This window comes from Capricornis sumatraensis, chromosome 4 (assembly GCF_032405125.1).
Source record: "Capricornis sumatraensis isolate serow.1 chromosome 4, serow.2, whole genome shotgun sequence".
NCBI classification, from domain to species: Eukaryota; Metazoa; Chordata; class Mammalia; order Artiodactyla; family Bovidae; genus Capricornis; species Capricornis sumatraensis.
Genome location: NC_091072.1, coordinates 55,227,620 through 55,241,877, shown reverse-complemented (window position 1 = coordinate 55,241,877; position 14,258 = coordinate 55,227,620). Strand labels below are relative to the sequence as shown.

The window sequence follows — 14,258 nt, the reverse complement described above, 5'->3', positions numbered from 1 at the left end:
CCCTGCATTTCGCATGATGTACTCTGCATAGAAGTTAAGTAGGGTGACAATACACAGCCTGATGTACTCCTTTCCCAATTTTGAACCAGTCCTTTGCTCCTTGTCTTGTTCAAAGTGTTGCTTCTTGACCTACATACAAATTTCTTAGGAGGCAGGTAAGGTGGTCTGGTATTTCCTTCCCTTCAACAAGTTTCCACAGTTTGTTGTGATCCACACAGTCAGAGGCTTTAAGTGTAGTCAATGAAGCAAAAGTAGATGTTTTTCTGGAATTTCCTTGCTTTTTCTGTGATCCAGTAATGTTGACTATTCGATCTCTGGTTCCTCTGCCTTTGCTAAATCCAGCTTGTGCATCTGGAAGTTATCAGTTCATATACTGTTGGAGCATAGCTTGAAGGATTTTGAGCATTACCTTGCTAATATGTGAAATGAGTGCAATTGTGCAGTAGTTTGAACATTCTTTGGCATTGCCCTTCTTTGGGATTGGAATGAAAACTGACTTTTTCCAGTCCTGTAGCCATTGCCAAGTTTTCCAAATTTGCTGGCATGCTGGGTGCAGCACTTTAACAGTATCATCTTTTAGGATTTGAAACAGCTTAACTGGAATTTCACCATCTCCACTAGCTTTGTTCATAGCAATGCTTCTTAAGGCTCAATTGACTTCACACTCCGGGATGTCTGGCTCTAAGCGAGTAATCACATTGCCCTCTTGTAGTGTTTGGTTCCTTAATAGTTCTCCCCTCTCAGGTTTGCTCACTTTATGCACCCTCCTAGCAGGTGAATCTCTAGCACACTCTTTCTTTCCCTAACAAAGTGTGGCACTGTGGAGGGACTGAGAGAGCAGTTTTTATGAATTTTCACTTTTAATTAGCATAACAGTTGTCATGTAGGGAACTGGTGCTTCCAGATTACTTGACTGTGATTAGAAGCAGTTGATTTACCTAAGTAGTTTTAAACCTGTTTCCAACAAATTCCATACATTATTTATTAATCTAGTACATACATTTTTTTTTTACTTCCTAGATAATAGAAAATTCTACCTGTTCCAAAGGCAAATCGTATTTTGTTACTGCTGCTGTCCTTGAATGCCTGAGACCCCACAGTATCACGATTGCACAGGAAAGAGTTCGGTAAAGAGCCAGTGTTTGTTGGACCCTTTTAGAGTGCCAGGCTCTCTCCCAGGCGCTTCGTGTGTGTTAAATGTAATGATTCTGTAAAGTAGATGCTCTCTGATACCCGTTTCACATATGAGAAAATTGAGACTCAGGGATGCTCCGCAGTTTGTCTGAGCTCACAAAGCTGCTATGTGAAGAAGCTGAAATTCAAACCTAGGTGGTACTGGCTCCTTAGCTTAATAGGAAATATATATGTGCGTAGGTATGACTTATGCATTGACTAAGTATTTATTGAGCACACAATAGATACCGCACAGAGATAAACAAGACTCATCCTGCTTTAGGATGGTCTGGTGTCAGCAGAATGATTGTAAACTGATAAATTATAGTGCACTGAAATAGATATTAGCATTTAGGCAGGAACAAAGTACTGTGGGAGAGAATTAGCATATTTCCAAAGGATAAATATAATACTTTTTATACTTGCCACTTTTCTTCAGGAAAAAAGAATACATTTAGAAAGGATATTAACCTATTTGAGAAAAGGAAAGGATCAGAGAGTCATAAAGTGTGTGTTTTTTTTTTTTTTTTCCTGAATATATCCTGTAATTTGTGTGGGGATATTCTGTTCTTAATTAAACATCGAATCAATATGCCTTTTTTAAGTGACCAAAAATACTGACTAGAGGCAAAAGTACTACACCAAGGCAATATTATAGGAATTCCCTCACCTACCCAGACCTCTCTCCTGGAGTAACATAATAAAGGAACTGTGAAAGAGGACATTTACTATTTGATGTAGTTATATTCAAGGGCACCATGTCTAAACACTAATCTTCACATCAGTGACTGGCTGGCTGTGTCAGAGTTTTATGATGTCGCGCGTTCCTAGGTCATACTGCTGTGGATCTTGATATGGCAAGTCTAGGATACAGCCTAGGCCTCTGTATTTTATAAGTGCTTAAATTGGTTTCTGTGTACATTCAAGTTCAAGAACGACTGATCTGAAAATACCCATGAGAAGGAGAGCCACTGATACGATATTTACTTTCTATTATCTTGCTCAAGGTTATGGATTAGTCAGGAAGAGTCTAGTCTCTGGAAACAGATCTGTTAAGTTCCATCTGTTTCACTGACTAGCTGGGGACCTGGGACAAGCTTCTTAAGCTCTGTATTGCCTTTCTAATAGTGTTATTATAAGGATTAGATATAATGCACACAAAGCAGCTAGCAGTGCCTTGCACTAAGTGCTCAATGAATGTTAGAATACACACACACACACACACACGCACACACCCATGTTTATTATGTATAAATGATCATACTGCAGGAAAGAAGTGGGTCTGTCTTTGGCTATAGAGGCCTTTTCAATGTTGAGAATTATAATCCACTAATAGTGAGCACGTAGTTTCATAGTGCTTCTTCACTAGCCAACTTAATATGCTTTAGAGCTGGGAGTTGACACGTCTTATGCTGTCATTAATTCCTATCCTTCACATCCTGTAAAAACTGACCCACCACAATCTAAATTAGTTAATCTTGAAAAGCAGAATGAGATTGTTAAAAGCAACTGCTGGTGCTGTTGCTGCTAAGTCTTTTCAGTCGTGTCCGACTCTGTGTGACCCCAGAGATGGCAGCCCACCAGGCTCCCCCATCCCTGGGATTCTCCAGGCAAGAACACTGGAGTGGGTTGCCATTTCCTTCTCCAATGCATGAAAGAGAAAAGTGAAAGTGAAGTCGCTCAGTTGTGTCCGACTCTTAGTGACCCCATGGACTGCAGGCAAGAGTACTGGAGTGGGTTGCCATTGCCTTCTCCAAGCATTGCAACTAACAAATTTATAAAATGGACCAGGTCACGGCCACGCTTAAGTCTTTATTTTCATATGTATTAAGATGCAAGGAGACAAATGAGGTGGTTTCTAAGGGCCTTTATAGCTCGAAGGTTCTGAGTTTCTGACATGTTTAATTGTACCCAAATATCATAACCCAATATCCTTGATATCATTTCTTTCTTGATGACATCATTGGGCCTTTAATCCAAAAGAGTGGCTGATGTATTTAGGAGCCTAAGCAGAAGAAGCACAAACTGGAATCAAGATTGCCGGGAGAAATATCAAAAACCTCAGATATGCAGATGACACCACCCTTATGGCAGAAAGTGAAGAATAGCTAAAAAGCCTCTTGATGAAAGTCAAAGAGGAGAGTGAAAAAGTTGGCTTAAAGCTCAACATTCAGAAAACTAAGATCATGGCATCCGGTCCCATCACTTCATGGGAAGTAGATGGGGAAACAGTGGAAACAATGTCAGACTTTATTTTTTTTTTGACTTCAAAATAACTGCAGATGGTGACTGCAGCCATGAAATTAAAAGACACTTACTCCTCGGAAGAAAAATTATGACCAACCTAGATAGCATATTCAAAAGCAGAGACATTACTTTGCCAACAAAGATCCGTGTAGTCAAGGCTATGGTTTTTCCAGTGGTCATGTATGGATGTGAGAGTTGGACTGTGAAGAAAGCTGAGCACTGAAGAATTGATGTTTTTGCACTGTGGTGTTGGAGAAGACTCTTGAGAGTCCCTTGGACTGCAAGGAGATCCAACCAGTCCATTCTAAAGGAGATCAGCCCTGGGTGTTCTTTGGAAGGACTGATGCTAAAGCTGAAACTCCAGTACTTTGGCCATCTCATGCGAAGAGTTGACTCATTGGAAAAGACCCTGATGCTGGGAGGGATTGGGGGCAGGAGGAGAAGGGGACGACAGAGGATGAGATGGCTGGATGGCATCACCGACTCAATGGACATGAGTTTGGGTGAACTCTGGGAGTTGGTGATGGATAGGGAGGCCTGGCATGCTGCGATTCATGTAGTCGCAGAGTCGGACATGACTGAGCGACTGAACTGAACTGAAACATGAGCTTGGCTCTAGATATTCCTATGGTAACTGAGAGGTATAGCCAACTCTTGGTTATCCAACAAAGTGTTTAAACAGCTTATTAGCAAGCTGGGTCAGGATTGTGTCCGTGTAATCCTCACAGAGAAAGAACTCCATGGAGTCCTGGGTGTGCCGCTCATTTGGCAGTTGATTGTGCTCAGATAATGAAGTACCTTTCCAGGCAGGCATCTCTTCCACTGGAGGTCTGAAATCAAAATTTAGCAGCTAGTTTCTCTATAGCAGGGAAGAGACAGTACCTATCATGAGCAAGAATGCAATGTAATCCAAAGCTGCCTCTTTTTAAGATTCTTAATCAGTCAGGACACTGAGGATACCAAGAAATAGCAGCCATTTTGATAACTCACAATGTGTGGAAATAAAAACTAGTGACCATGTTGAAAAGTTCGTTCATTCACCATCTACTGATTTGTTAAACTTCAATCAGATTAACTAAAGCTTTCCAGAGCTTTCTACTACTACATGAGATTACTAATGAAACAAGTATGCATCTCGTTACTTACTGAGCTAATTTTTCTCACATTCCTGAATGAAAATATATTCTTTTATATATTAACATTATAGAAGATCCAGTTCTTAAGCCTTTGGAAATGGGAATAGAACCATCTGAACTCTCCTTTTCGTATTGATTTCTCCGTGTACTTTCTAAAATGTTAGCAAGGTAAAGAAGTATTTTCAAGATGGGAATGTCCATCCCTCCTTGTGCACTTCGATTCAGTGAAGGCCGATGTCCAGACTAGGTGCCTCTGTGGTGTAGGTAATATTTTGGGGGGCTTTTCTCTTTTTGGACCACTTCTCTTTGGTCTGAATATTTCCTGGTTACCTAGTTTACTCCATGCCTTCTTCACCACCCCTCACCTCCTTCATGACTTACATCTTTTATCAGATGTCTGTTGGAAAGCCTTGTTAACTTAATCCATTCTGATGGCTTCCTCAGATTGCAGTAGGTACAAGAGAACTCTTAAAGCAGGAGGATGAAATCTAAAATTGCAAAATTTTTTTTAGAAAGTATGGAAAGCTCTTAATGGAGGAGGGGATTCGACTTTAGAATCAGAAGTGTTCCTAGGTTTCCTCAAATCACATAAGGGCTACATTTTCATCCTATGTGAAAAGCTAGTGCTACGGGTTTTCAGTGACTTCTCAAACTGGGATAATTTTTATAAAGGACAATTCCTGAATCACAGGAGGGGGTGTGTGTCTATGTATCTGTGTGTGTGTGTGTGTATAAAATATCTGTGATAGAAAGACAGCTTAACTGTTTTACAAACAAACTATCATATTTCAAAACATGTTTTAAATACTTAGCTTGAAATAAGGCTTAGTTTCATTAAGAGTGAGAAAGATACAAAGTCAAAAGTAGGACTGAATGATAAACTGTCAGGGCTGGGGAAACCTATTGACGGGTGTCTGTTCATCAGCATGTGTATCCTAACACAGCAGATAGCTTGACCTTTTCGTAATTCGTGGAACAGGAACTCCATTGAAAGGTTGTCTGCTTTTTTGTTCTTACTTCAAAAGGGAAAGAAAGGAGAGAAAAATGCCTTATTCTTATTAAGAAGTTATACTGATGGACGAAAAGCACTTCAGAGATAAATTATAGATTAAGAAGACAAACATATGCTCTCAAAAATATTAATAAAGTAGACAAAGCCAGTGGAAAAGGAGAGACCCCCAGAACAGTATTCTAGATGCAGATTTTATGAAAACAGTTTAAACAACAAAGTTAACAAGTGTTTGAAATGATACATTCTGCAAAGATGCTTATATTTCTTCAAGTCTCTGAGTGACCTCTTGGTTTCTATTATACTGCTTAATCATGTAATGTGTATTATTTTTAACATAGCATTTTTAGTAGTGGAAATGTTGAAGCGCGACACTCTGACCAGATCCCATGTGGATTCTGTGCCCTGGTGGGGAAAACAGTGAAAGGTACATTCAGACCAAGAGACCCCTTAACTCTGCCGAGCCCCCCAAAATCAGAGTCACTATCTGAGCCAAAGATAGAGCATTGAGACAAAAAAGAAATTCTGGATTCCAAGAACCTTGGAGTCTGCCTCTTATCAACTGCTAAGTGTGTGGTGGAGAGCAGATGGCACTAGTGGTAAAGAACCTGCCTGCCAGTGCCCGAGCAGGAGATGTAAAAAACATGGTTTGATCCCTGGGTGGGGAAGATCCCCTGGAGAAGGAAATGGCAACCCTCTCCAGTGTTCTTGCCTGGAAAATCTTTGGACAGAGGAGCCTGGCAGGCTATAATCCTTGGCATCACAGAGTCGGACATGACTGAAGTGACTTTAGTATGCAACCACGCACGCATGGTGGAGAACAGGGCTGAGGGTGAGTGAGGTAGCCTTGCCAGTTCTGCAGGGTGGAGTATGAAACTCCAGCCATAGTTCTCTCAGCCATCCACTATGGTGAGAGCCTTAATGCTCCATGTATTAATCCCACAGCCCTCCTGGGGCAACTCTAACTTGTAGGCAGAGTGCCTACCCGGGGATAATGAGCATCTAAAGGTCTGACCTAGAATTTCCAACCTTATTAAATGAAAGCAAATAGGACAAAAGCCAAAAAGAAGTCTGGAGACTAATCATCTGGCCTAGAAAACAGGTGAACCATTGTTTTAAAACATAGAACTTGTTAGTTTTAATATTAAAAAAGAAATTAGGTAAGGGTGCGAACAAACAAATCATCCAGTTTTCCTTTTAAAGGGGAATTCCATACATTAACAGTTCACCTGGGGGCAAATTACAAAGAAATTTCAAGTACACTGAAAGAATACTGTACAAAGCTGTCAAAGTTTTCCCCTGTGCATGTTCTTCCAAAGAACTTAGTAGAGTCAGTCAGTCAGTCAGTTCAGTCGCTCAGTCATGTCCGACTCTTTGAGACCCCATGAATTGCAGCATGCCAGGCCTCCCTGTCCATCACCAACTTCCAGAGTTCACTCAGACTCACATCCATCGAGTAGTGATGCCATCCAGCCATCTCATCCTCTGTCGTCCCCTTCTCCTCCTGCCCCTAATCCCTCCCAGCATCAGAGTCTTTTTCCAAAGAGTCAACTCTTTGCATGAGGTGGCCAAAGTACTGGCGTTTCAGCCTTAGCATCATTCCTTCCAAAGAAATCCCAGGGCTAATCTTCTTCGAATGGACTGGTTGGATCTCCTTGCAGTCCTAGGGACTCTCAAGAGTCTTCTCCAACACCACAGTTCAAAAGCATCAGTTCTTCAGTGATCAGCTTTCTTCACAGTCCAACTCTCACATCCATACATGACCACTGGAAAAACCATAGCCTTGACTAGACGGACATTTGTTGGCAAAGTAATGTCTCTGCTTTTGAATATACTATCTAGGTTGGTCATAACTTTTCTTCCAAGGAGTAAGCATCTTTTAATTTCATGGCTGCAGTCACCATCTGCAGTGATGTAGGAGCCAAAAAAAATAAAGTCTGACACTGTTTTCACTGTTTCCCCATTGTTTTCCCATGAAGTAATGGCACTAAATGCCATGATCTTCCTTTTCTGAATGTTGAGCTTTAAGCCAACTTTTTCACTCTCCTCTTTCACTTTCATCGAGAGGCTTTTGAGTTCCTCTTCACTTTCTGCCATAAGGGTGGTGTCATCTGCATATCTGAGGTTATTGATATTTCTCCCGGCAGTCTTAATTCCAGCTTGTGTTTCTTCCAGTCCAGTGTTTCTCATGATGTACTCTGCATAGAAGTTAAATAAGCAGGGTGACAATATACAGCCTTGACGTACTCCTTTTCCTATTTGGAACCAGTCTGTTGTTCCATGTCCAGTTCTAACTGTTGGTTCCTGACCTGCATATAGGTTTCTCAAGAGGCAGGTCAGGTGGTCTGGTATTCCCATCTTTCAGAATTTTCCACAGTTTATTGTGAACCACACAGTCAAAGGCTTTGGCATAGTCAATAAAGCAGAAATAGATGTTTTTCTGGAATTCTCTTGCTTTTTCCATGATCCAGCGGATGTTGGCAATTTGATCTCTGGTTCCTCTGCCTTTTCTAAAACCAGCTTAAACATCTGGAAGTTCACGGTTCACGTATTGCTAAAGCCTGGCTTGGAGAATTTTGAGCATTACTTTACTAGCGTGTGAGATGAGTGCAATTGTGTGGTAGTTTGAGCATTCTGTGGCATTGCCTTTCTTTGGAATTGGAATGAAAACTGACCTTTTCCAGTTCTGTGGCCACTGCTGAGTTTTCCAAATTTGCTGGCATATTGAGTGCAGCACTTTCACAGCATCATCTTTCAGGATTTGAAAGAGCTCAACTGGAATTCCATCACCTCCACTAGCTTTGTTTGTAGTGATGCTTTCTAAGGCCCATTTGACTTCACATTCCAAGATATCTGGCTCTAGGTGAGTGATCACACCATCATGATTATCTGGGTCATGAAGATCTTTTTTGTACAGTTCTTCTGTGTATTCCTGCCACCACTTCTTAACATCTTCTGCTTCTGTTAGGTCCATACCATTTCTGTCCTTTATCGAGCCCATCTTTGCATGAAATGTTCCCTTGGTATCTCTCATTATCTTGAAGAGAGCTCTAGTCCTTCCCATTCTTTTGTTTTCCTCTATTTCTTTGCATTGATCGCTGAGGAAGGCTTTCTTATCTCTCTGTGCTATTCTTTGGAACTCTGCATTCAGATGCTTATATCTTTCCTTTTCTCCTTTGCTTTTCACTTTTCCTCTTTTCACAGCTGTTGGTAAGGCCTCCTCAGACAGCCATTTTGCTTTTTTGCATTTCTTTTCCATGGGGATGGTCTTGATCCCTGTCTCTTGTACAGTATCACCAACCTCCGTCCATAGTTCATCAGGCACTCTATCTATCAGATCTAGGCCCTTAAATAAAGAGTACTAGTAGAGTGTAAGTAGTGAAATAAATGCTTAGTAAACATCGGTTGAATGACCAAGTCAATGACTGAGTGAATAGTTAAATGAATAAATTAATCTATGAATAAGCCTATTTTCCTAGGCTTCAGCCACAGATAAAAATTTACTCTGCTCAAACAGCTATTTATAACCCCCTGCTCTCTAGTTAGTCCAGACTTGGCAAAGGAGTGGTTATGTAAGTTGCCTCCAGGGCTCTCCACAGTCATTTCTTAAGTCCTTTAGTTTCTGCCTGGCTCTCAGACAGATGACTGAAAGCTACCGATGACATTGTTTAATTCAAAGCTTTTTTTTTTTTTTAACCTCAGTCCACATCCACCTTGCTGAAGCAAATGAAAGAATGGAATACAATTTCTTAAATCTTCAAATATGTATGATAGTTGTAATTATGAATCTCAAGATATAACTGCTATGCTTAAGATGAAAATTATTTTTGGGGAACTCAGTGTAATATTCATTTGAGTCTCCCTTCTGCTTGGGTTGTGAAAATGTAACCTAAACCTGTTTTGGGGTGGCCTTTTCTGCCACTTCAGTGCCGCTGTTCAGTGTTCTGGCAGTATTTAACCCCATCTTCATCCCTACCTGTCACATCACACACATTTCTTTGAGCTTTACCTGGGAAATAAGTCAAAAAAGGCCTTTGCACTTTGATCCTATAAAATAGACGTTATGTCATCTGCCCTGGGGGTCAGCTGAGAGGAAAGAACTGTCTCTTCTTCTGAGAGTTCTATGATGTCTGATTATAATTTTCTTCTGTTTTATTTCTCCCTAATCCTTTGTAGCTTAGTAGGTAAAGAATCGGCCTGCAATGCAGGAGACTCAGGTTCGATTTCTGAGTCGGGAAGATCCCCTGGAGAAGGAAATGGCAATCCACTCCAGTATTCTTGCCTTGAGAATCCCATGGATAGAGGAGCCTGGCAGGCTATAGTCCATTGGGTCGCAAGAGTTGGACACAACTTAGCGACTAAACCATCAGTCCCAACCTAGAGATACTTTCAAAGCTCTGGGAGAAGCCTCTTGGTGTTTACTTATAGTAAACTTACTTACCCCAGCTGTTGTCTATGCCATTATGTTCAAAAGAGTATTTTGAGATTCAAAAGCTAAGAGTTAATTTTTGTTCTGTTTTCTGTCATATCATATCTGTTTTACGGGTATGTGTGCATGTCTGATTTTATATTTAGTACATTTCTCTAAAGTAAAATTCTTTATTTATAAAGGGTTTTATCCACTGCATAACAACAGTGCCTAGCAAAAAACTGTACTAGTTTTTGTCACAATATTACCAGTGTATGAGTACCTTTTCCCTACATCCTTGTCAATGCACCATATTTTAAAATACATCGTCACCATTTTTAAGTTAAAAACAAAATATTTTTTCATCTGCATTTGTTTGATTATGTGGGAGGTTGGGCATTTTTTTCATAGGTTTATTGACCATTTAAAAAAATTATTATTTGTCCAAGAGTTCACTTGCCCATTTTGCTTAGATCTTTATTGACTTGTAAGAGCTCTTCTGTTGGTTCATTGAAAAAGCAAGAGAATTCCAGAAAAACACCGACTCCTGCTTTATTGACTATGCCAAAGCCTCTGACTATGTGGATCACAACAAACTGAAAAAATTTTTAAGTGGCGGAAATACCAGACTATCTTGCCTGTTCCTGAGAAATCTGTACGCACGTCAAGAAGCAACACTTACTTAGAACCAGACATGGAACAGTGAATTGGTTCCAGATTGGGAAAGGAGTACATCAAGGCTGTATGTCGTCACCCTGTTATTTAACTTACATGCAGAGTGCATCATGCGAAATGCGAGGCTGAATGTAGCACATGCTGGAATCAAGATCGCTGGGAGAAATATCCATCACCTCAGATATGCAGATGACACTACCCTTATGGCAGAAAGTGAAGAGGAACTAAAGAGCCTCTTGATGAAAGTGAAAGAGGAGAGTGCAAAAGCTGGCTTAAAACTCAGCATTCAAAAAAACTAAGATCATAGCCTCTGGTCACATCACTTCATGACAAATGGATGGGGAAACAGTGGGAACAGTGACAGACTTTATTTTCTTGGGCTCCCAAATCACTGCAGATGGTGACTGCAGCCATGAAATTAAAAGGTACTTGCTCCTTGGAAGAAAAGCTATGACCAAGCTAGACAGCATATTAAAAAGCAAAAACATTACTTTGCCAAGAAAGATCCATCTAGTCAAAGGTATGGTTTTTCCAGTAGTCATGTATGGATGTGAGAGTTGGACTGTGAAGAAAGCTGAGTGTGAAAGAATTGATGCTTTTGAACTGTGGTGTTGGAGAAGACTCTTGAGAGTCCCTTGGACTGCAAGGAGATCCAACCCAGTCCATTCTAAAGGAGATCAGTGCTGGGTGTTCATTGGTGATGCTGAAGCTGAAACTCCAATACTTTGGCCACCTCATGCGAAGAGGTGACTCATTGGAAAAGACCCTGATGCTGGGAGGGATTTGGGGCAGGAGGAGATGGGGACGACAGAGGATGAGATGGCTGGAAGACATCACGGACTCGATGGACGTGAGTCTGAGTGAACTTCGGGAGTTGGTGATGGACAGGGAGACCTGGTGTGCTGTGATTCATGGGGTCTCAAAGAGTCGGACACGACTGAGCGACTGAACTGAACTGAACTGATAGTGTGTGAAACATAGAAACTTACATTTTTTAAAAAAGCTTTTTATTCTATATTGAAATATAGCCAATTAAAAATGTGGTAATTTCAGGTGCACAGCAGACACAGGCATACATATACACACAGCTATTCACCCCCAGACTCCTCTCCCATCCAGGCTGCCACATAACATTGAGCAGAGTTCTCTGTGCTGTATAATAGGTCCTTGTTGGTTATCGATTTTAAATATAGCACTGTGCACATGTTGATCTTAAACTCCCTAACTATCCCTTCCTCCCACAAGTCCCCCCTGGCAACCATAAGTTTGTTCTCTTCAGTCTTAAAACTTGCAATTTTAAAATCTGATTTTGTGGCTGGTGTCTTTTTTGGTATTTTTACTTAAGAATTACTTTCACATTGAAGATGGTGAACACTGACCAATGCTTTATCTTAGTTGTTTCATGGTTTTATTTTTACATTGAAATTGTTAATCACTCTGCTGTATGCAGCATAGACTGTGAGACTGGAATCCACATTCTTTTGTACCATTTAAGTATCTGTTCCAGCATCGTTATTTAACAATCCTTTCTTCCTTGAGTCTGAACTTCACATTTATCACGGAACATATGGTTTATGTGGTGGATCTGCTTCTAGATTCTGTCTTGTTCTCCTCTTATTACATCAATAAGACAGTACTTTAAGCATTGTAGATTCTTTTTAAGTGCTAATACCAGATAGGAATTCTTTTTTTTTAATCCCCCTTCATTGTTCCTTTTAAACTTTTGCTAAGGTTACTGGACCAGTGCAATTACTCTGCCAGGTGAAATTTAGAAATCCTATTCTAAATGTTAGTGTTATCTTTTCGGCCTTCGTTTTTCCTCCTCCTCCTGTCTTGAACCTCCATGCCATCCATCCTGTATCCGAGTGCAGCTAACCTGCTCATGGTTCAACTACAAATGCACTAAACGATAACACTGAGGGCCATACCTTCTTTAAATTTCCAGTTGTTAGAGGCTGAACTCTTTAATACTCATTTTGCATTTAGCTCCAGAGAAAAGAACATGGAAGCTCTCCCCTTATGAGATATCATTGTCGTTTCAGAGTGTGGAAGGAGAACACCATGAAAAAGCTGTAGAACTGCTTAAGGCTGCTAAGGACAGCGTCAAGCTGGTGGTGCGATACACTCCGAAAGTCCTAGAAGAAATGGAGGCTCGCTTTGAAAAGCTACGGACAGCCCGGCGTCGGCAACAGCAGCAGTTGCTAATTCAGCAGCAACAGCAGCAGCAGCAGCAACAAACACAGCAAAACCACATGTCATAGGTAAGAGGTGCCCTCTACACAAGGAAAGCCCCATACACATGTAAGTTTGTTTTTTTTAAAAAGTATAGTTTCTTAGACAGTTGGAATGTAATCATTAGATTTAATAATCCAAACAAAATCAATCACACAAAAAACTGTGACCTCAGAAAACTGTTAATGAGACAGTTGCTTATATTATGTTTCATTTAGCCAAATTTCCTGGAAATGTATGCTATTTTGAAAAAATTATATACTTTAGGAGGGCCAAGTATGAAGGCAGTGGCACCCCACTCCAGTACTCTTGCCTGGAAAATCCCATGGATGGAGGAGCCTGGTAGGCTGCAGTCCATGGGGTGGCTAGGAGTCAGATACGAGTAAGTGACTTCACTTTTACTTTTCACTTTCATGCATTGGAGAAGGAAATGGCAACCCACTCCAGTGTTCTTGCCTGGAGAATCCCAGGGACGGGGGAGCCTGGTGAGCTGCCGTCTCTGGGGTCGCACAGAGTCGGACATGACTGAGGCGACTTAGCAGCAGTAGCAGCAGCCAAATTCCCTAGAAACGTACGCTATTTTGAAAAATTATATACTTGAGGAGGGCCAGGTATGGACTATATGATGCGTTTGTGCGGATTACAGAAGGGTAGGCATCTGTGCAGACACACATCTGCACATGGTTTCATGACAAGAGTGTGGGCTCCATTCCAGCCCCGCTTACCTCCCTGGCCAATTGCCTTTGTGCAGTATACAAAGTAAACAACCATACAGTGCTAACCCTGGGGAGATCCCCTTTACAATACTGAAACCGTTTACCAGAAGACTGCTCCAGTGAAGAGGACGAAGCAGAGACCTGCCAGTGTTTATGCTCTGAGACTTTGCAATTCTGTTTGGGTCTTCACTTAAAATGTGTCTCAGGTATACCTGTCTTTCTAAATTCCACTTTGTGACAAGGGTAAGTCAGGTTTTGCTTCATGTTTTTAGAAAAATTCAAAAGAAAAAAGAGAGAAAATTCAGGAAAATTGGTTAAGAGTAAGAGTCACCATCTCTGAAGTGCCTGCTGTGTGCTAGGCCCTTCTCACATGTTATCCCTAATCCTCAAAAAACCCTTCACAGCAAGTATCACTGAAACATCATTTTTCAGATGAATGATATGAAGCTGCAATAGTTTCAATGGATTCCCCACAGCCACACTTACAAGTAGCAAAGAATTATTTCTCCTTCTTACTCTGCCAAGTAATTCATCTGCCAACATTAGGAATTCTGGAGTTACATACATTTTCCTTGCTATCTTTTGGAAGAGACACTTTGAATCTTTGATACCTCTATACTATAATGTCTGCAAATGTGTATTTAAAATGAAGTTCAAACATT

At 40.8% G+C, this 14,258-nt stretch overlaps 1 protein-coding gene across 1 annotated transcript in view; it reads left to right on the top strand.

Annotated features, from left to right (window-relative positions):
• Nucleotides 1–14,258, top strand: part of LIN7A (lin-7 homolog A, crumbs cell polarity complex component) — a 152,210-nt gene that overhangs the window by 132,441 nt on the left and 5,511 nt on the right. The window contains exon 5 of the mRNA XM_068971993.1: nt 12,691–12,909. Within this exon, the coding sequence (XP_068828094.1) occupies nt 12,691–12,909 (219 nt within the window). The remainder of the gene's footprint in view (nt 1–12,690; nt 12,910–14,258) is intronic.